At 38.0% G+C, this 24,038-nt stretch overlaps 1 protein-coding gene across 10 annotated transcripts in view; it reads right to left on the bottom strand.

Annotated features, from left to right (window-relative positions):
• The window catches only part of CCDC91 (coiled-coil domain containing 91), a 393,065-nt gene that overhangs the window by 97,002 nt on the left and 272,025 nt on the right, over positions 1-24,038 (bottom strand). For 9 of the 10 annotated variants that reach the window (XM_055085536.1, XM_055085539.1, XM_055085537.1 and 6 more), the window contains one exon: positions 18,345-18,521. The exons of the other annotated variant lie outside the window; for it this stretch is intronic. In XM_055085536.1, the coding sequence (XP_054941511.1) occupies positions 18,345-18,521 (177 nt within the window). The remainder of the gene's footprint in view (positions 1-18,344; positions 18,522-24,038) is intronic. 10 annotated transcript variants of the gene reach the window in all.

The raw sequence follows: 24,038 nt of genomic DNA, 5'->3' as shown, positions 1-24,038 counted from the left end.
GGCTGTGGTTATAAACTATTATGAAGAGCTTCCAACGTCAGACATAGTTTAAGTGTCTGTATGCACTGGAGTCCTTTTACAGGACTTTGCTAGAACAGCAAAATTAATGACTCTCTTCTTTTTGCCTACTTTGGTGTCAATAACAAATGTACTTTCTTTAACGAAGATTTTTAAGGGACATGGAATTAACTTAATATGAACATCAAATAAACCAGAGTCATAAACTTTCTTCTTAATATATCAGGAAAAAAACTACAAGCCTGTGATCAAGACTGTGACTTGGTCTTAATTTATGACCAAGGCCAAATCAAATCATCATCTCTCAAATAAGTCTGGAGAAATAGGTGCCACAGTCCTTAGGTAGCCTGTTTTTGGTCATAGTTTAACATTTCTCTCCTCAGTTAAAGTCGCTATTAATACAGAGAAAATCTAGAAGTAAATTGGGAAGCAGCAGCTGTTTTTTCCCTTGCATTTCTCAGGAGTAAATGAAGTTGCTTAAGTTTACACTGATTGTTTTTTGCTTTGCCACACACTATCCTCTCCGCATTTCTAGTGTGACTTAGTGACCAAAGATGTTAAGTGCTGCCAATTACAAGTTTTATTTTCAGAATTCTTTCAATTAAAGAAAGCTTTGAGTGCTGTGAAGTGACCTAAATCTTAGTATTAGTAAATACATTCCAGGCTTTATAAAGCCAGGCCCTTCAATCAGTACTCAAGCAGTTTGTAGTTCCCTGGACAGTAGCTCTTCAGGCTCAATGGATCCCAAACAGCTGCAAAAGAACCAGCGGACAGAATGAGTGACGACCTCTGAAACCAGACAGGAGCTGGGCAGAAGGTGGCAGGAGCTGCTGTCATGCTGGTGCCCTGAGCTTCCCATAATATGTAGATGAAGGACTGGCCACTCAACCCTGGGTAATAAACAGTGTGATGCAGAAAGCACCAAATAACTTTAATACCTTCCCAATTTCATCTGAAATGCAACAATCAGGAGTGTGAGACTGTTTCCACTATTACACAGTTAATCTCAAGTGGAGGTATGTTTTTCTAGTTAGAAAATGGCCACATTCCATAAAAGAATGTCACTGTCCAGAACAATTTTCTTTTTATTTATTTGATTTTAAATATCATCTATAAGCTTGTCAATCCCAAATTTTGGTCTCCAGCCCTGACAACTCACCTGAGGTCCAGACCCACATTTATAACTGCCTACTTTACATTTCTTCTAGGGTTATGAATAGGCACCTCAAATTTAGTCTGCACAAATTAGATTTTATCTCCATAAAACTGAACCCTTCCTCACCATAGTAAATGAAGTCACCATCTGAAGTCACTATCTATCCAATCATTTATTCTTGGTAGTCATTTGTTTTAAAAAAAAATCAGCTTTATTAAAATATTATTTACATACAGTAAAATTCACTGGTATGAAATAATTTGATATATTCTGTCAAATCAAATGTAAGCACCACCACAATTATGATTAAAACATTTCCAGCACCTTCAAACTGCCCCCCACCAAATCTCTTCCCTGTCAACTACTGATTTCTTTCCTCCAAATTAATTTTGCCTTCTACAGAATTTCATATACAGGCATACCTCGGAGATATAGCGGGTTCGGGTCCAGACCATGGCAATAAAGTGAATATTGCAATAAAACGAGTCACAAAGTTTTTTGGTTTCCCAGAGCATATAAAAGTTAGGTTTACACTTTGCTAGTCTATTAAGTGTGCAATAGCATTATATCTACAAAAATACGTGCCATAAAGTACTTTACTGCTAAAAAATGTTAACCATTATCTGAGCTTTTAGAGAGTTGTAATCTTTTTGCTGATGGAAGATCTTGCCTCAAGGTTGATGGCTGCTGACTGATCAGGGTGGTGGGTGGTGAAGGCTGGGTGGCCGTGGCAGTTTTTTGAAATAAGACAACAATGAAGTCTGCTGCACTGATTGACTCTTCCTTTCACAAACGATCTCTGTAATGCGGAATGCTGTTTGATAGCATTTTATCCACAGTAGAACTTCTTTCAAATTCGGAGTCAGTCCTCTCAAACCCTGCTGCGGCTTTAGCCAAATCTGCAGTTACTTCCTCCACTTTGAAGTCCTGAATCCTTCAAAGTCATCCAGGATTGTTGGAATCAACTTTTTCCAAACTCCTGTATGTTGATATTTTGACCTCCTTCTGTGAATCTGAATGCTCTTAATGGCATCTAGAATGGTGAATTTTTTCCAGAAGTTTTCAATTTACTTTGCCCAGATCCATCAAAAGAATCAGTATCTATGGCAGCCTTACAAAATCTATTTCTTAAATTATAAGACTTGAAAGCTGAAATTACTCCTTGACCCATGGGCTGCAAAATGGATGTTGTGTTATTAGGCATGAAAACAGCATTAATCTCTTTGTACATCTCCATCAGAGCTCTTGGGTGACCAGGGGCACTGTCAAAGAGCAGTAATATTTTGAAAGGAATCTTTTTCCTGAGTAGTAGAAACAGTGAGCTGAAAATATTCAGTAAACCATGTTGTCAACAGATGTGCTGTAATCCAGGCTTTGTTTTTCCATTTATAAGGAGCATAGGCAGAGCAAATTTAGAATAAATCTGAAGGGCCCTAGGATTTTCAGGATGGCAAAGGACCACTGGGTTCAACTTAAAGTTACCAGCTGCATTAGCCCCTAGCAAGAGAGTCACCTGTCCTTTGAAGCTTTGAAGCTAGGCGTTGACTTTTCCTCTCCAGCTATGGAAGTCCTAGATGGCATCTTCTTCCAATAAAAGGCTGTTTCATCTACATTAAAAATCTGTTGTTTAGTGTAGCCACCTTCATGAATTATCTGAGCTAGATCTTCTGGATAACTTGCTGCAGCTTCTACATCAGCACTTGCTGCTTCTCCTTGCACTTTTATGTTATGGAAAAAAGGCTTCTTTCCTTAAGCCTCATGAACCAACCTCTGCTAGCTTCCAACTTTTCTTCTCAGCTTTCTCACCTTCTTTAGCTTTCACAGAACTGAAGAAAGTTAGGGCCTTGCTCTGGATGAGGCTTTGGTTTAAGGGAATGTTGTGGCTGGCTTTATATTTTATCCAGAAAAACTTTCTCCATATCAGCAAATAGCCTGTTGTGCTTTCTTATTTTTCGTGTGTTCACTGGAGTAGCATTATTCACTTCCCTGAAGAACTTTTCCTTTGCATTCACAATTCGGTTAACTCTTTGGTGTTAGAAGCCTAGCTTTCAGCCTATCTCAGCTTTTGACATGCCTTCCCCACTAAGCTTAATCATTTTTAGCTTTTGATTTAAAGTAAGAGACCTGACTCTTCCTTTCACTTAAACACTTAGAGGTCACTGTAGAATTATTAATTGGCCTGATTTCAGTATTGTTGTGTCTCAGGGAATAGGGAGGCCCAAGGAGAGGGAGAGGAATAGGGAAATGGCTGGTTGGTGGAGCAGTCAGAACACATACAAAATTTATAGATTAAGTTCACCGATTTATATAGGTGTGGTAAGTGGCGCCCCCAAACAATTACAATAGTAACAACAAAGATCACTGTTCACAGATCCCAACAAATATAATAATAATGAAAAAGTCTGAGATATTATAAGAATTACCAAAATGTGACCCAGAAACATGAAGTGAGCAAATGCTCTTGGAAAAATAGTGCCAATAGACTTGCTCAAGGCAGGGGTGCCACAAAATTTCAGTTTGTGAAAAATGCAGTATCTACAAAGCACAGTGAAGTGAAGCACAATAAAACGAGGTATGCCTGTCAACAGAATCATGCAGCATGCAATTTTTTTTTGAGTCTGGCTTCTTTCCTAACTTCTGTACCTAAAAGTCCCCTACCACCTACCCTCAAACAAACATAACCTTGATTTTTTCTTCAAAGTCCATATCATTATAACAAATTACCTTATTTATCGTAGGGCATTTTCAACTTGAACATAAGCTCTATGAGTGCCAAGGGACCTGGTCTATCTTGTTCAATGCTATATGCCCACAACTTCCCAAAGTGCCAATACATGGCAGATGGTCAATAAATATTACTGAATGAATAAAGAACTAAAAATAGCTCCCTCATGTTTTCCTACTGAAATTATCTATACTTTAATTATCAATAAGATGTATTTGTATTTATTCTAGGATGAGCACACTGGGAGAGAGAATAGGGTAGTGGCAAGTTGTAAGGCCTCTGGAGTAAGGCTGCCTGATTTTGAATCTGGCCTGTTGCCTCTTCTAAGGAGTTACTATGGCCTTGAGCAAGTTACATAATCTTCCTGAGGTTTAATTTCTGCATCTGTAAAAATGGGGATGATAGTTTTTGCCTCATAAGGTGGTGTGAGGATTAAATGAGATCAAACATGTAAAACAATTTAAAAAGTATATCGTACTTAGAACTAATGATAGCCAATATTGTTATAATTACTGCCACCTCTACCACCACCACCACTACCACCACCAACACCACTATCTTGCTATTTTGTGCAAAGCTGAAGAAAAAGTTCCATTAAAATAGTTTTTTAGCTAACGACCTAAAATAAACAACAATAAACACATGGACAGAAGACAGATGAAGGGCATCAAAATCTTACAATGATACTCACATGAATCACACTGTCTATGGTGACATCTTGTATGCCAGATATTGGTTGAGCAAAATTGTACATGCTGATGATAAACTCACTGGTGATGAGTTTATCATGAGAAAGGCAAGGCAATATGGACACCAATCTAAATTCTATTTTATTATATTGTATAGTATAATTCACTTTATTTCAAACCACTTATTTTGAAATATAGTGAAAACCAATGTTACTCCAACTGGAGTCCAGACCACTGAGAGTCTGGAGCATTCTCTCAAGATAGAATAAAAATTTCTACAATTCTTTTGTGTTCAGTGAACCCCTAAAATGTCAGCATTAAAATGTCAATGCAATGTTTCCCAAACTTGGGGGTTGATGTGAATTTTCATCCTATCAAAGGTGTCCCTCTAGAAAAAATTGTACATAGACCAAATCCAAGAATGTACGTATTGTGGTTTATTCTGTAATTGGCATACTCTTTTAGGACAGTTAACCTACCCACCTAACTTCTCACCTACCTATATATCTATTACAGTATTATTTTTTTCTGATAACCCATATGGAGGTTATATCAGGTAGAAACTTATCAACACTAAGAATGAGGCTCATTTTCTACAAGTGTGAGGAAGAAGAAATTAGTGGTTTCCTAAAGATGGAAGATTCATAAAATTTTGTGCTCTAGGATCAGTTTTTTTTTCCTTTTGAATACTATTAGCAAAAGCCTTTAGTAAAAGTATGAAATAAGAACAAGCTTGACTAAACTTTAATACTGATATGCCTAGACGCCTTGACCATATTTTAGGCCTATTAGTCACAAGTAGGAAGGCTAGGGTATGTATCGGGGGAGGAGAAGAGTAGCAGACTTTATTAATGATGAAAGACTTCAGGTCTGATGGGCATGAAATTGTGGAGAGTTCATAATGGCAAATTTCTTACCCAAAAAGAATTTGGTATGTGAAAGGCGTACCAAGTTACAGCTCTCATGGGTCGAAGACTGAGAACAAAACCATGGTTTTTAAAGGGTTTCAAAGACCATGGCCACATATGGCAATTTCATTTAGACATGCTCAAGCAAGTCATTAAATTAGCACTGTCTTTTCAAAGTTGAAGCCCAAACCACGTAAACTTCTCACAAAGAAATACTGCCATTCAATTTTTAAACTAATAAATAATTCAAGGCACTATATTTCCATCTCATTTTTTATTTCTTTCTCTTTTGTGTTATGATAAACATGGGATTCCAAATTCTGCCTTATGATAGATAACAATGGGTCTCTTAATACTGGTGTACATATAATTAACACCAAGACTGCTGCTTTAGAAAACTAAAGCTGATCCAAATAAAAGAAAATAAACAAAAATATTTTAAAAGCATCAAAGATCTTATTAGAAACTAAAAACTAGTGTTTCAAGATCTGGGAGAAGGACTTCCCTGGTGGCACAGTGGTTAAGAATCCACCTGCCATTGCAGGAGACACGGGTTTGAGCCCTGGTCCTGGAGGATCCCACATGCCACGGAGCAACAAAGCCCGTGTGCCACAACTACTGCGCCTGTGCTCTAGAGCCCATGAGCCACAACTACTGAGCCTGCATGCCACAACTACTGAAACCCGTGTGCCTAGAGCCTGTGCTCCACGCCAAGAGAAGCCACTGCAATGAGAAGCCTGCGCACTGCAACAAAGACCCAATGCAGACAAAAATAAACAAATAAATAAGTTTATAAAAAAAAAAAAATCTGGGAGAAGACAGAGACATTAGCCCAGCCAATGTCTTGAGGGCATTTGCTGATTCTAAGATTGAGCCAAAATAAACAAAATGACATGTTTGAGTAAAATAAATAAATAAAAATTCCAGAAAACTAAAAAATAAGAGCTAAAACTAAGAATGCAAATGTACTATATGTATATACAGATATATGTAATATATGTATAGTTTACATTTTGTATATGTAGTACATTTTCACTGTACTCCCTAAATCCCTTAGTATCCCTTTTTTTCCATTCACTTTTCTCTCTGTTATGCATATGGATGATTTCTTCTACTGTATCTGCTAATTCATTAATTCTCGCTCTATTTTGCTTTTAAGCTTCTACCCACTGCTATATCTATACTATATATCTATATATATCTATATCAAACTGGTCTCTCAGGAAGAATAAAAAGGAGACAATGGGAAGGTAACTGATCCAGTACATGCTGAGGAATTTTAATATTTGTCACTACTTCCTAAAGTCCTTGCCAAAGTTTGGTAAGAATATTTACTGTGAGAGTAAGTAATAAAGGAATAACCATAAAACACATGCTGAGGATTTCTGTGTTGATGACTCTATGTTATAGAAGATACACAGGAAAATTACCATAATACCTGATGACCTCACCAAGAGACTACAGCACTGTCAATTACTTAATTATATTTGGTTGATCAGACATTCACTAGTATGATACTTTGGCTCCTGAACACGTTCTAGGAGCTATATATTATTCTAGGACCTCCAAAGTGCATAAATATGACTGAGACACTCACAAAGCTCTCAGTTCAGTGGGACAGTCAGTCAAATAAGTAAGTACTTGAATCAGACATATGCTGTAAGAGAAATATAAACTACAAGATAGGAGGTTAGGGCCTTTCCCTCCAACAAAATGACGAGTACTCTATAACTGCAGGTAACATTAAGAAAGGAAGTATACATCCATGTACATGAAACCTTGCTTTTACAGCAAAAAGGGTGCACTTTGAAAAATTAACAGAGCAGCTTTTCAAAAGATTCTAGTGTTCGTTTCTGAAGAGAATACATACCTAATATAAATGCATGTGATGAGGGCTTGTAAATTTTGAGAAAGGTTTCCTTTAGTTCTCTGAACTATTTATAATAGCAGATTAAAGTCCTTGTCTATTAAGTCCCACATTATTGTAGTTTCTATTGACTTATTTTTCCTGTTTATAAGCACACCTTCCTGTTTCTTTGCATATCTCATAATTTTGTGTTGATAAAAACTGGACATTCGAAATAATGTAATGCAAGAACTCTAGAAATTAGATCTCATCCATCCCCCAGGAATAACTGTTGTGCTGCCTGTCTGTTTAGGAACTTTCATTTAGTACTAATTTTCTGTACTAATTCTGCAGTCTGTATTCCTTGTCTTACTGTAGCCACTGAAGTCTCTGCTGGGTTAGCTCAGGGGTCAGCTAATGATTAGACAGAGATTTCCTTAAATACCATGAAATGGTAAGTGTTTTAGTATTTGCCAAGGACCCCTATGTGTTGGAGCACACCTTCAACACTGACAGTTTACAACTCTGCCTTAGCCTTCAATTTCTGCTTGCACAGAATCAAAGTTAGCCAGAGGTGAGAGATTAGGACCTTCTCAGTTCTTTCCTGGGCATGTGCACAATCCTGTACATGTATGTGACCTTCAAGAATTCCAGGAGCATTTTTAAAAGTAAGAGCTTTGCAAAGTTATCTATGGCAATCACATTCCCCAGACTTCTCTCTTAAGTTTTTTGGCCAGTCTCTTGTTTGCCACAACTGTTATTTTTGTCCCAGGCAGCTGAGAGGTTAAACAATTGCCACTTATTGTTTTTGACAAACATCCTGGGTATAGGGCTTTTTCCACTGAGCAAACTCTGAGTCAGGTCAAATATCAATAAGCTCTGTGAATGGAGACCTTATAGGGAACTGTCAGGCCAAACAGTAACAATTCTCTGGAGACACAGTTTTTCTGGAGCTCTAAACCTATTATGCACCCTTCAGTGGCTTCTACATGGCTGATTTTCACAGCTACCATGATTGGGAGGCTATACTAGCTTTTAAAGTTACCATACTGCTGGGGAGTAGGGAATGGGAATAAGGCAAGTTAAAACTCTACAAAGCCTGCTGTTCTTACTGAGATTTAACTATTTTTCTTGAATAAATACTCCTTGGGTTGTTGACCTTTGGTTAACACCCAGAGATCTGAGAAAATTGATTTTGACGATTTTTGCTAGCATTCTCATTGCCTTTCTGAAGAAGCTAATTTGCAGAGGTCCTTAGTCTTGCCATCCCAGAAGTCCTGCTTCAACTCTCCCTTTCAAAGAGTATCAATGTTTTCCCAGTTTCTTTTTAATATATTAAACTTCTAGATTTAAATATTTAATCTATCTGAAATTCATTTTAGTATACAAAGTCCAGGAGGAAATGGGCAGCCAGACAATTACAACTGTCCCCTGATTAACCCAAGCTTGAACTGCATGGATCCAGTTAAACATGTATTTTTTCTTTTTCCAATAAACACATACAGTACTACATGATCCATGGCTGGTTGAATCCACAGATGCAGAACTGCAGTATGGAGGGCCGATTTTAGGACTTGAGAGTTGGTAGATTTTGGTATTAATGGTGGGCCCTGGCAGCAGTCCTCCACAGATACCAAGGGATGACTGTATTTTTAATCTTTTCTTGGTTAATTAGTAAAATACTTTTGAGAATCTAATAAAAGCTATAGAGCATCTCTTCAAAAAAAATCTGCACATATACACAAATTTTGCATAATTTCAGTAAATTCAGTCTAGGGCCCCCTTCCATGGAGCCCAGATTAAAAACCCTGATGTGCTATATAGTAACTTATCTAATTTGTAACTTCATTTTTACAAATTTATAAATTACAGGAAACTTTGTGGCTCTTCCTGTATTCTATCGTATTCCATTGGTCTGTGTGTCTATTTCCATAACAGTGCCATACAGTTTTAATTACACAAACCATCTTTCTGCCTCAAAGCCTTTGCACTTGCTATTCACCACGTGTGAAACACTTCTACCCCAGATAGTCTCAAAGTAAACTCCTCACTTCAAGGCAGGCCTCAGCTCAAATGCTACCTCCTTAGAGCCCTTACCTGACTACCCTATTTTTATATTGGTTCCCTCACTCTCTAGCCTCTTACACAGCTTCAGTTTTCTTCATGACATTGATCATTACTTCACATTTTATTATACCTTTAATAGTTTCCTGTCAGTTTTCTCCACAAGAAGGTAGGGAAATTTTTTTTTTTTTTTTTTACTACTGTATCCCCAGAAATAAGTACAGTCCCTGGAATATTATAGGCAGTCTTTTCAATTATTAATGTAAAACACCAAACACTAAGTTTGAACATGGCAACTTATTTGCTTACCTTGCTGGTCTATGTAAATAAAAGACATAAAAGATATATTAGCTCCATCTGGCTCCCAAGAAAAGTCATTTGTCAATTTTCTAGAATAGGACTATGAAGGTTTAAGGGGCTAAGAGTTGTTTCGTTGTAGTTCTTACTGTAACCATGTGAGAATAAAAGCAGTGAGCTGTTTAAGGAAGACTTGAAATACATTTGATAGGACAACCTCACTTTTTTTTTTTTTTTTTTTTTTTTGCAGTACGTGGGCCTCTCACTGTTGTGGCCTCTCCCGTTGCGGAGCACAGGCTCCGGACGCGCAGGATCAGCGGCCATGGCTCATGGGCCTAGCCGCTCTGCGGCATGTGTGATCTTCCCAGACCGGGGCATGAACCCGTGTCCTCTGCATCGGCAGGTGGACTCTCAACCACTGAGCCACCAGGGAAGCCCCAAGACAACCTCACTTTTGAAAATCTGAGTTACCTGGCAACATTGCTCTTTCTGCTATAGATCTTCTCTCTTCAACTGTCAGCTACAAGGCAATTAAATACACACACACACACACTTTTTTTTTTCTCCCTCTCTCTAGGAAAATATGCAACCATTTGTAAGAAAATAAACACATGTATTATTCATGACATGACTGGATTATCTTCACAGTACTCTGAGCCTATAGAGAATGAATTTTAAACTCTATCATTTACTATAGTGTTTCTTATGGACAAGAAGGCGCCTAACAAACTCACAGAGAAGGGTACTCTTTAAGATATACGTTTTTTTCTTTGGGTGATGAAAATGTGCTGATTTATTCATGCTCTCTTTCCCAATTTCATGGTGACTAATAGCCCACATCTATGTGAGGTTAAAGGAGTGGTCTGTGGTCACGAAGAAGTTTTAAGTAAACTCTCCCAAATCAGGACTTAAGCAATGATCTTGACATTACTGGCATGGAATTCCAACCAATTGAACTGACAGACAATTAAACATATATGTAAGATATATTTGTTGACACTAACATAGGTTACAGAAAGAAGTGGAAAATAATCATTACTCTAGTGGAAAAAAGCAAAGAAAAAAAAGATAAACTCTATTACCACATTACTGTTATGCTGTTATAGATGTTACTTACAGATGTTTCATTTTCATAATAAACGGGTAACTGTGCATTCTTCAGAGTAAACCTAAGTGACATTTTAAAAAAAACATATAACACTGATCCTGGATATTAGAAGCACTGTTTCCTAGGGCTTCATTAAGACTAGTTAATGAGTGGAAAGAAAATCTTCTGGGTTTTTTGTTCTCAAAAGTTAAAAAAAAAGAAAACTTAGTCATTTCAGCCACATTTACAATGTATGGTTGAATGAACAATGGAAATACATGTGATGCTTTGATCATGTAAATCAAAGACTCCTATGAATGTTACTTTTTGCTTTTTATACTTGTTGGAGGAAAAATTTATTTAGGTATCTCATACCTATATAAAGAAAAGACTAAACACAAGTAAAATAGTACCATGCAAATTCAATTATTGAAAATTAAACTAACACAATTTTTAATTGTTCAGTAATCAAAAGTTATTTTATATGTAGGCCATATTTGTTGATATGTATATATCTTACGAGACTACAGGGGTTATTTGTGAGTTTCTATTATTACTACCAACTACAGGTATATGGAAATATAAATTAGACATAAATGAATCAAATTAAACTATTTTAAACACATATATATTATTTACTTTAATTGTATGCGCATGTGTGTGTTTGTGAAAAAGAAAAACAAGCATATTAAACAGGAGATAATGTAGTTCCAATGACTAAACATAAATTTGGATTCTGACTTCTTTGAATATAGAGTAAAAAGGTAAATTTATCAGCATTAAAAAGTGAAGGAGGAGCTTCAAGATGACAGAAGAGTAAGACATGGAGATCAGCTTCCTCACCACAAATACATCAGAAATACATCTACATGTGGAAAAACTCCTACAGAACACCTACTGAACGCTGGCAGAAGACCTCAGACCTCCCAAAAGTCAAGAAACTCCCCATGTACCAGGGTACGGCAAAAGAAAAAAGAATAAACAGAGACAAAAGAAGAGGGACGGGACCTGCACCAGTGGGAGGGAGCTGTGAAGGAGGAAAAGTTTCCACACACTAGAAGCCCCTTCGCAGGCAGAGACTGCGGGCGATGGAGGGGGGAAGCTTCGGAGCCACGGAGGAGAGCGCAGTAACAGGGTGCGGAGGGCAAAGCAAAGAGATTCCCACACGGGGGATCGGTGCCAACCAGCACTCACCAGCCCGAGAGGCTTGTCTGCTCACCCGCCGGGGCGGGCGGGGCTGGGAGCTGAGGCTCGGGCTTCGGTTGGATCCCAGGGAGAGGACTGGGGTTGGCGGCGTGAACACAGCCTGAAGGGGACTAGTGCACCACGGCTAGCCGGGAGGGAGTCTGGGAAAAAGCCTGGAGCTGCCGAAGAGACAAGACTTTTTCTTGCCTCTTTGTTTCCTGGTGCGAGAGGAGAGGGTATTCAGAGCGCCGCTAAAAGGAGCTCCCGAGACGGGCACGAGTCGTGGCTATCAGCGTGGACCCCAGAGACGGGCAGGAGACGCTAAGGCTGCTGCTGCCGCCACCAAGAAGCCTGTGTGCAAGCACAGGTCACTCTCCACACCTCCCCTCCCGGGAGCCTGTGCAGCCCACCACTGCCAGGGCCCAGTGATCCAGGGACAACTTCCCCGGGAGAACACACGGCACCTCAGGCTGCTGCAATGTCATGCTGGCCTCTGCCACCGCAGGCTCGCCCCGCATCTGTACCCCGCCCTCCCCCCAGCCTGAGTGAGCCAGAGCCCCCAAAGCAGCTGCTCCTTTAACCCCATCTGTCTGAGCGAAGAACAGACGCCCTCAGGCCACCTACACGCAGAGGCGGGTCCAAATCCAAAGCTGAACCCCAGGAGCTGTGCTAACAAAGAAGAGAAAGGGAAATCTCTCCCAGCAGTATGCTTCTGTGTGTGATTTTGTCTGTATAGCTTTGCTTTTACCATTTATCCTAGGGTGCTGCCTGTCTGTTTTTTTTTCTTCTTTATAGTATGGTTTTTACCACATGTTATCATTGGTGGATTTGTTTTTTGGTTTGGCTGCTCTCTTCTTTTTTCTTTCGTTTTTTTAAATTTCTTTAATTACTTTATAAAAATTTTTTTAATAATGATTTTTAATTTTAGTAACTTTATTTTAATTTATTTTATTTTTTTCTTTCTTTTTTTTTTTCCTTCTTTTTATTCTGGTCTGTGTGGATGAAACACTCTTGGTGCTCCACCCAGGCATCAGGGGTGTGCCTCTGAGGTGGGAGAGCCAAGTTCAGGACATTGGTCCACCAGAGAACTCCCAGCTCCACATAATATCAAACGGCAAAAATGTCCCAGAGATCTCCATCTCAATGCCAAGACCCAGCTCCACTCAACGACCAGCAGGCTACAGTGCTAGACACCCTATGCCAAACAAATAGCAAGACAGGAACACAACCCCACCCATTAGCAGAGACGCTGCCTAAAATCATAAAAAGGTCACAGACACCCCAAAACACACCACCAGACGTGGACCTGCTCATTAGAAAGACAAAATCTAGACTCATCCACCAGAACACAGGCACTAGTCCCCTCCACCAGGAAGCCTACACAACCCACTGAACCAACCTTAGCCACTGGGTACAGACACCAAAAAAAACGGAAACTACGAAACTGTAGCCTGCGAAAAGGAGATCCCAAACACAGTAAGTTAAGCAAAATGAGAAGACAAAGGCAGAGGAAAGGATAAGTGACCTGGAAGATGAAAGAGTGGAAATAACTACTGTAGAGCAGAATACAGAAAAAAGAATGAAAAGAACTGAGGACAGGCTCAGAGACCTCTGGGACAACATTAAATGCACCAACATTCGAATTATAGGGGTCCCCGAAGAAGAAGAGAAAAAGAAAGAGACTGAGAAAATATTTGAAGAGATTATAGTTGAAAACTTCCCTAATATAGGAAAGGAAATAGTCAATCAAGTCCAGGAAGCACAGAGAGTCCCATACAGGATAAATCCAAGGAGAAACACGCCAAGACACATAATAATCAAACTGTCAAAAATTAAATACAAAGAAAACATATTAAAAGCAGCAAGGGAAAAACAACAAATAACACACAAAGGAATCCCCATAAGGTTAACATCGGATCTTTCAGCAGAAACTCTCCAAGCCAGAAGGGAGTGGCAGGACATATTTAAAGTGATGAAGGAAAAAAACCTACAACCAAGATTACTCTACCCAGCAAGGATCTCATTCAGATTTGATGGAGAAATTAAAACCTTTACAGACAAGCAAAAGCTGAGAGAGTTCAGCACCACCAAACCAGCTTTACAACAAATGCTAAAGGAACTTCTCTAGGCAAGAAACACAAGAGAAGGAAAAGACCTACAAGAACAACCCGAAACAATTCAGTAAATGGTAATAGAACCATACATATCGATAATTACCTTAAATGTAAATGGATTAAATGCTCCCACCAAAAGACACAGACTGGCTGAATGGAAACAAAAACAAGACCCATATATATGCTGTCTACAAGAGACCCACTTCAGACCTAGGGACACATACAGACTGAAAGTGAGGGGATGGAAAAAGATATTCCATGCAAATGGAAATCAGAAGAAAGCTGGAGTAGCAATTCTCATATCAGACAAAATAGACTTTAAAGTAAAAACTATAACAAGAGACAAAGAAGGACACTATATAATGATCAAGGGATCGATCCATGAAGAAGATATAACAATTGTAAATATTTATGCACCCAACATAGGAGCACCTCAATACATAAGGCAAATACTAACAGCCATAAAAGGGGAAATCAACAGTAACACAATCATAGTAGGGAAATTTAACACCCCACTTTCACCAATGAACAGATAATCCAAAATGAAAATAAATAACGAAACACAAGCTTTAAATGACACATTAAACAAGATGGATTTAATTGATATTTATAGGACATTCCATCCAAAAAGAACAGAATACACTTTCTTCTCAAGTGCTCATGGAACATTCTCCAGCATAGATCATACCTTGGGTGACAAATCAAGCCTTGGTAAATTTAAGAAAATTGAAATCATATCAAATATCTTTTCTGACCACAAAGCTATGAGACTAGATATCAATTACAGGAAAAAATCTGTAAAAAATACAAATACATGGAGGCTAAACAATATACTACTAATAACCAAGACATCACTGAAGAAATCAAAGAGGAAATCAAAAAATACCTAGAAACAAATAAAAATGAAAACACGACGACCCAAAACCTATGGGTTGCAGCAAAAGCAGTTCTAAGAGGAAAGTTTATAGCAGTACAATCCTACCTGAAGAAACAAGAAACATCTCTAATAAATAACCTAAACTTACACCTAAAGCAATTAGAGAAAGAAGAATCAAAAAAACCTAAAGTTAGCAGAAGGAAGGAAATCGTAAAGATAAGATCAGAAATAAATGAAAGAGAAATGAAGGAAACAATAGCAAAGATCAATAAAACTAAAAGCTGGTTCTTTGAGCAGATAAACAAAATTGATAAACCATTACCCAGACGCATCAAGAAAAAAGGCAGAAGACTCAAATCAACAGAATCAGAAATGAAAAAGGAGAAGTAACAACTGATACTGCAGAAATAGAAAAGATTATGAGAGATTACTACAAGCAACTCTTGGCCAATAAAAAGGACAACCTGGAAGAAATGGAAAAATTCTTAGAAATGCACAACCTTCCGAGATTAAACCAGGAAGAAATAGAAAATATGAACAGACCAATCACAAGCACTGAAATTGAATCTGTGATTAAAAATCTTCCAACAAACAAAAGCCCAGGACCAGATGGCTTCACAGGTGATTTCTATCAAAAAATTAGAGAAGAGCTAACAGCTATCCTTCTCAAATCTTCCAAAATATAGCAGAGGGAGGAACACTCCCAAACGCATTCTAGGAGGCCACCATCACCCTCATACCAAAACCAGACAAAGATGTCACAAAGAAAGAAAACTACAGGCCAATATCACTGATGAACATAAATGCAAAAATCCTCAACAAAATACTAGAAAACAGAATCCAATAGCACATTAAAAGGATGATACACCACGATCAAGTGGGGTTTATTCCAGGAATGCAAGGATTCTCCAATATATGCAAATCAATCAATGTGATACACTATATTAACAAATTGAAGGAGAAAAATCATATGATCATCTCAATCGACGCAGAGAAAGCTTTCGACAAAATTCAACAGCGATTTATGATAAAAACCCTGCAGAAAGTAGGCATAGAGGGAACTTTCCTCAACATAATAAAGGCCATATATGACAAACCCACAGGCAACATCGTCCTCAGTGGTGAAAAACTGAAACCATTTCCACTAAGATCAGGAACAAGACAAGGTTGCCCACTCTCACCACTCTTATTCAACATAGTTATGGAAGTTTTAGCCACAGTAATCAGAGAAGAAAAAGAAATAAAACGAATCCAAATCGGAAAAGAAGAAGTAAAGTTGTCACTGTTTGCAGATGATATGATACTATACACAGAGAATCCTATAGATGCTACCAGAAAACTACTAAACCCAAGCAATGAATTTGGTAAAGTAGTAGGATACAAAATTAATGCACAGAAATCTCTTGCATTTCTATACACTAATGACAAATAATCTGAAAGTGAAATTAAGAAAACACTCCCATTTACCACTGCAACAAAAAGAATAAAATATCTAGGAATAAACGTACCTAAGGAGACAAAAGACCTGTATGCAGAACATTATAAGACACTGATGAAAGAAATTAAAGATGATACAAATAGATGGAGAGATATACCATGTTCTTGGATGGGAAGAATCAACATTGTGAAAATGAGTCTACTACCCAAAGCAATCTACAGATTCAATGCAATCCTTATCAAACTACCACTGGCATTTTTCACAGAACTAGAACAAAAATTTTCGCCATTTGTAGGGAAACACAAAACACCCCGAATAGTCAAAGCAATCTTGAGAATGAAAAATGGAGCTGGAGGAATCAGGCTCACTGATTTCAGACTATACTACAAAGCTACAGTAATCAAGACAGTATGGTACTGGCACAGCAACAGAAATATAGATCAATGGAACAGGATAGGAAGCCCAGAGATAAACCCATTCACTATGGTCAACTTTGCCTCCTTTGATAAAGGAGGCAAGAATATATAGTAGAGAAAAGACAGCCTCTTCAGTAAGTGGTGCTGGGAAAACTGGTCAGCTATATGTAAAAGAATGAAATTAGGACACTCCCTAACACCATACACAAAAAGAAAACTCAAAATGGATTAAAGACCTAAATGTAAGGCCAGACATTATCAAACTTTTAGAGAACAACACAGGCAGAACACTCTATGACATAAATCACAGCCAGATCCTTTTTGATCCACCTCCTAGAGAAATGGAAATAAAAACAAAAATAAACAAATGGGACCTAATGAAACTTAAAAGCTTTGGCACAGTAAAGGAAACCATAAACACAAGAAAAGACAACACTCAGAGCAGAAGAAAATATTTGCAAATGAAGCAACTGACAAAGGATTAACCTCTAAAATTTACAAGCAGCTCATGCACCTGAATGTCACCAAAAGAAACAACGCAATCCAAAAATGGGCAGAGATCTAAGTAGACATTTCTCCAAAGAAGATATACAGATTGCCAACAAACACATAGAAGAATGGTCAACATCAGTAATCATTAGAGAAATGCAAATCAAAACTAAAATGAGATATCATCTCACACCGGTCAGAATGGCCCTCATCAAAAAATCTACAAATAATAAATGCTGGAGAGGGTGTGGAGAAATGGGAACTCTCTTGCACCGTGGGTGGGAATGTAAATTGATACAGCCACTATGGAGAACAGTATGGAGGTTCCTTAAAAAACTAAAAATAGAACTACCATACGACCCAGCAATCCCACTACTGGGTATATACCCTGAGAAAACCATAACTGAAAAAGAGTCATGTACCAAAATGTTCACTGTAGCTCTATTTACAATAGCCAGGACATGGAAGCAACCTAAGTGTCCATCAACAGAGAAAAACAAATACCGTATGCTAATACATATATATGGAATCAAAAAAAGATGGTCATGAAGAACCTAGGGGCAAGACGGGAATAAATACGCAGACCTACTAGAGAATGGAGTTGAGTACACGGGGAGGGGGAAGGGTAAGCTGGGACAAAGTGAGAGATTGGCATGGACATATATACACTACCAAATGTGTAATAGATAGCTAGTGGGAAGCAGCCGCATAGCACAGGGAGATCAGCTCAGTGCTTTGTGACCACCTAGAGGGGTGGGATAGGGAGGGTGGGAAGGAGGGGGATGCAAAAGTAGAAACTAACACACCATTTTAAAGCAATATACTCCAATAAAGATGTAAAAAAAAGAAACTAAAAGAAAAAAAAGTGAAAAGTAGAGATATATTAAAAATTATTCAGTTAAAGTATTAAACTCAAAAGTAAAATAATTATGCCCAGTAAGATTATTTTAAGTAAGATAAAATAATAGTAAAGCTACTTTATGTTGCAAAAAATAAGAAAAAAGAAAATATTTATAAAGAACTAATTTTACTAACCTGACTAATATTTCTTTGCTCTTGTATAGCTCTTTGAATTGCCTGAGATACTTTCTCTTGATCTTTTGCATGCTCACTCTTCCATAACTCCCTTTCTTCTGCATGGGCTTTTTCCAAATTTTTTCTTTCTTCTTCTATACCTTTTAAAACTGCATCCTTGATCGCTTCTTTCTCAAGCTTCAAAACAAATAATGACCAAAACAAAAATATTTGAATGAGTGACTACAATAGTTCCTTGAATAAGAAAGACTTGAGTTAACCTAAAAAACTCAAAATTTTGATCCTATAGGGTTTATTTCTGACATTGTTTTTTTTTTACTCATATGTAATACCTGCTGTAAAATAAATTATTTGTTTTTATACAAATAACCAACTTATTTCCATGGCACTTCTAAACTTCAAAGAAACCAAGTCTTGGCTTAAAGTAGCAGTTTTCAAACTATTTTGTCTTAGGATCTCTTTACACTCTTAAAAATTATAGAGGAATTCTAAGAGCTTTTGTTTACATGGGTTATACATATTAAGATTTACTGTATTAGGTATTGAAACCAAGAAAAAATAAAAATACTTATTTATTAATTCATTTATAATTAATAACAGTAAGTGCATTATATATTAATACTGTATTTTATGAAAAATAACTACATTTTCAAAAATTAAAAAGTGAGAAGAATGTTTGTAAACCTCCTTACTATCTGACTTAATAGAAGAGAGCCTAGATTCTTATACCTGCCTTCTGTATTAAATCTGTAATGATATTTTTAGTTGAAGTTTATAAGAAAAACCCAGCATCACAAATATATGTAGAAGAAAGCGAGAATTATTTAGTAGCCAGTTGAGATCACTGTAGATATTCTTTCTGATTCCACACCAAAACTTAACAAGGGGTAGTTCTTAAAGGTAAGTTGCAATAAGAAAAATAAAATCATGTCAATGAATTTTTTTGTACTCGGTTACATTACAATCTTTTCTTGCATTTTGAATGAATCCTTTACGTATTTTTTAAACATTTTTTATTTGGCAAACACTGATTCAATGAGTTATGCATCTCCTCCAGATGTTGACACATTTCGCTATATTATAACCAAAAAAGCCACATTTTTGTTAATACCACCATCAATCTCATCAGAAGAGGCTTTATTAAAAAGCAGAAATAAATTTTCTAAAATTCTAATTTTTTTTAAAGCTCAAATTTTATCATTGGCAACAAGAACTGTCAGTTTTTGTCCTTAAGGTGCTGGGCTCACTCTGCTTATCTTGGAGAAAATGTCTGCCAAATACTAAAGTCTGTATAACCCTACTAATTCAGTAAAACGGCGTTCCATGAAAAAAGAGCCTATTTCAGTTGCAACTCAAACAGCTGCACAAGAATTTTCCTCAAGGAAACCATCGTACGTAGTAAAGTCCATGGACCTCTCACTCCTGAGACACTTACCACTTTTTTTCTTGCTTCCAGGTCACAACCAAATTTGACAAAAGTCATTAAAGCTGACAGTCACCATTTTTTGAACTCCTGTTTTATTGCACAATTCTTCTCCTAAATTACTCTCTTACTGTGTTCACCAATGCCTTCCATGTTGTTTAAACCAAATGATATTTTTTGTTTTTTGTTTTAATCCTTACTTTCATGACCTCAAAGCAACACTCTATACAGCTGATTATTTCTGATTTTGTGAAGCCCTCTCTTTTCTTGGTTTTCATGAGAGCCTGCTGCTTATATTTCTCCTATGCATTTTGCTGAGTCTCTTCAATTCTTTGTAACTTCTTCCTTCCTCTGGATTTTAAATTTTGGAGTTCTTTCAGGGCTAAGAACTTGGACCACTTGTTACTCTACTTGTTACTCCTCTGAGGTAATTATACATGACAATAATTTCCATGGCTACTATTACCATCTCTCTGCTGGAAAACAAAACAAAACAAAAAATCATACTAACCCATATTAATATCTTCAGGAGATTCCTATCTACCGAGCTGTAAATGTCATGTAGATTTAGATGCCTACTTGACTTTATCATCTAGATATATCACAGGCAGCTCAAACTCTACACCAAGGAAATAGTATTACTTTCTCTGTTGCTGCTGAATGAATATTCTGGCAGTTCACAAACTGGCCACCTCATCCACACCAAACATGTTGATTCTATCTCCTAACTACTTCTAGAATTTGCCTATTTCATTCCTTTCCAAGCTACTACTACTACTCTATCTCTGCCACTCACTATCTCTTATGCAAATTTCAGATGCACTCTGTTAATTCTTTCCCTGCCTTTGGCCTTTCTTGCTCCAATTTCCCAAAAATTAATGTCAGTTACCATTACGACCCACCTATACTCAGAAATTTCAATGTGTCTCTACTTACCTATGGAATAAAATGCAAACTCACTATTCAGAATGTTAGCCATCCTTCAAGGGTCAGTTCAAAAGAAATTTATTGTTAAAAACTCCTATGGGGGGCTTCCCTGGTAGTCCAGTGGCTAGGGCTCTGTGCTCCCAATGCAGGGGGCCCGGTTTCGATTCCTGGTAGGGGAACTAGATCCCACATGCCGCAACTAACTAAGACCCAGCGCAACCAAATAAATAAATTTAAAAAAAAACACCAAACAATAAAAACCTCCTATGAATGCCATGCAAATACTATCTATATACTCATAATTTAATGCATTCCTTCTTACCTTATTAGTACATAAACAATGTTTTTTTTACCTGATTGTAAATTCTTTAAGAAAAAAGACAAAATCATAGTCATTCTTGAACTTCCACCTCAGCACAGTGATCTGTACCTATGAGACTTTCAACGCTTGTTTACTAAATTTAAATCTAAATCCCAAACTCAACACTCAGTGCTATATTTGTGTTAAAAAATTAATAAACAGAAACCTCAATTAAATAGTGTCAGGAGACCATAAGGCAGAGCTCTCACCTTATAAGTGCTGCGACAATGGCAGAGCCCAACAGGAAGAAGACAGACTCCTCTACTTCCCTGGCAAGAACTCAGCCAATGAAATGCCCCAGACTCCGTTTACCACAGTCTTCCCTCCCAACTTCCTTCTCCCCTTGATAAAGCATTCTCCCTTGCTGTATGGGGGCTTGCACATGGCTCACCATGGCTGCAGACCCCAAACTGCAATTCTCTGCTGTTCCTGAATAAACTCATTATTGATGGAGAAATATCTGGCAGTCTATTGATTTTAGGTCAACACTTTGGTGGCCCATATGGGGACCAGAGAAGACCTCTGAAGGCTCTGCGGCTACTGAACAGATGTGGTACCCACAACTGAGCCCACTGTCGCTCACTGCTTTCTTGCTGACCTTGGAGTTTGAAGGTACGTCTTTCTCCTAGATCCAAGCCCATGCCCTCTTTGTGTTTGAAGCTCTCCAGGTTTTATTCAGAATCTATTTTAAGGTTTCGTCTTTCTGGCTAAGGCCTTGTTCTGCAGGAACTTTGGTCTGATTTTGAGATAAGACTGTTTCAACCAAAGCTGGCTGGAAATGCCTTCAGCCCATTCCTTTGGGAATAGGGACTTCTTCACTGAAAGGTGTATTGGTTTTTCAGCCTTCTGCCTATTCCTTTGGGAGGGGCTGTTCTCTGGAAATTGGCTGCAAAAGCCTTTGGCCTGGCTCCTCTAGGACCAAGCTGTCTCCTTAGAACTGGCTGGTATTAGTTTGCAAGCTTTTTGAGCTGTAAGTTATTTAAGCTGTTCGAAAATTGTTCTTTTATTCTAGAGAAAAACCTCTGAGAAATGGGATCCCAGTTAACTAAGTATTTTGAGGGCGCTACCCCTACAGGGACTCCAGCCAAACTGATATTTAAAAACCATAGTTTCTACCCCTTCATGCTCACTTCTGACTAAAAGGACCGACCTGACCAAAGGCAAGTTAAAATATCAGTGGCCATTATGGGAAACTTCTGAAATCCCCAAACTTAATTTCCTTAAAACTGAATTAGATCACAATAGCTCAAAAATTTCCAGAACTGAGTGGTATGCCTATTTCGATTGGTATCTTAAGGCTTCCCAATATTATCAGAAGCCGAAAACTCTCTCTCTGCAAAATAAGATTTTAAGATTAACTGAGGCAAACCAACAATTAAAGAAAGATGAAATGGCTCCCAAAGCCTCAGGTTCTTCTTCCTTGGCTTCCTCTGGTACCATCTCATCACTCAGCCTTGCAAACTCATGGCCAGACTGTGCCTCTGGCGCCATCTTCCTCCCACCCTTCTATGCCGCTGATGCCTCCTCTATACCCCATACTAATTATCCTGTCAAACTTCTCCTTTTCTCTAAAACTCTTCCTACCCCCTTTCCCTCTGAACTTTTCAGAATTTTTCCCTGTAAAATTAAGCCTTCTGAGGATCCAAAAGTTAAACTCTTAATTTCCTATATTCTCTGGATTAAAGCTGAACTGCAAGCCATAGTCAAATATTTTCCCAAAGTAAACCAAAGATCCTCACAGATTTGCTGAGGAATTTAATATAGTCATTCAAACTTATCAACCTTGTTTCTCTGACTCATATCAGCTGGTTCATATACTTGTTGGTTAAGGCCAGGCCCAGCATAGGATGAAAACCGCTAATTGGGAAAATCCTGAAAAGTCTAACTTATACGGTCAGGCTCAGGCAATCGCTAGGTGGCTTCATCGAGCAATTCCTAGGGCTTTACCAAAGCCTGTTGATTGGAACAGAATTCAGGCTTGCACACAAACATTGGATGAACCTGTTCATGACTACTACATGACTTCAGACTGCTTCTAAAGAAAATTCTGGTCTTCCCTCAGATGTTGATTCCACCCGGGTGGCTTTTAACTTTGTGTTATTAATGGGCTGGACTGGGACATTTTCCCTTCTAGTAAAAAGGACTAGGATGAAACAGAAAACTATCTCTATTTCAGACTTAATTAATCTAGCAAACCAGCTCTCTCACACTCTACATGAGTCACCTAAAAGGAAGAACACCATATTTCTTAATCTTCAAATCCAGCAAATGAAGATTCCTGAATGAAATCAAAACTTTCCCAGTTTCTGCTATTATTGCAAAAAACCAGGACACTGGGAAAGACTGTTACAAATTTAAGTGTTCGAGTGCCTTCAGTCCTCTAACCAGCCTTTCCAATGTCCTTTCAATTCTCAATAACGGGGCTTTGAGGAATTATAGGGGCTCTTCCCAGTTCTCCCTCTTAATCGGCGAGGAGAAATATTTCTCCTGATTGAGGATGAACCTCTTCCAGTCCTGACACCGAAGGCACAATCTCGGTGTTCAACCCCACTACTATAAAGCAGCCCACGCCGTGGTTCAAACAGTGGGGATTGCTAATGAACGTCACGTTTTAGTCATGGCCTGTAGATTTCAGAGTGGACTGAAAGAAGCCTTCCCTTGCAGACCTGTTACTCCCTCTTCTGGGGCTAAAGTACTTTTGGAAAAGATTGTCCCTACCTGAGGAGCTCCTCTCAAACATCATAGTGATTTAGAAATCCATTTTACTGGCTAGGTGCTTCAACAAGTTTGCGCTGTTTGGCCAGTTTTACAACGTTTTCACTGTGCTTACCACCTTCAATCCTCTGGTTTAGTTGAATGCACTAACAGCATTATTAAGATTCAGTTAGAAAAATTTGTAGAGGCCCTCCAAACACCTTGGCCAAAATTATTGCTGCTGGCCTTCTAAATCCCAGATCCACTCCTTTTGGAACTCGTAAACTCT

Source organism: Physeter macrocephalus, chromosome 6 (genome assembly GCF_002837175.3).
Source record: "Physeter macrocephalus isolate SW-GA chromosome 6, ASM283717v5, whole genome shotgun sequence".
NCBI lineage: Eukaryota > Metazoa > Chordata > Mammalia > Artiodactyla > Physeteridae > Physeter > Physeter macrocephalus.
The sequence above is the reverse complement of the archived record's forward strand: the minus strand, read 5'-3'. Positions and strand labels throughout refer to the sequence as shown.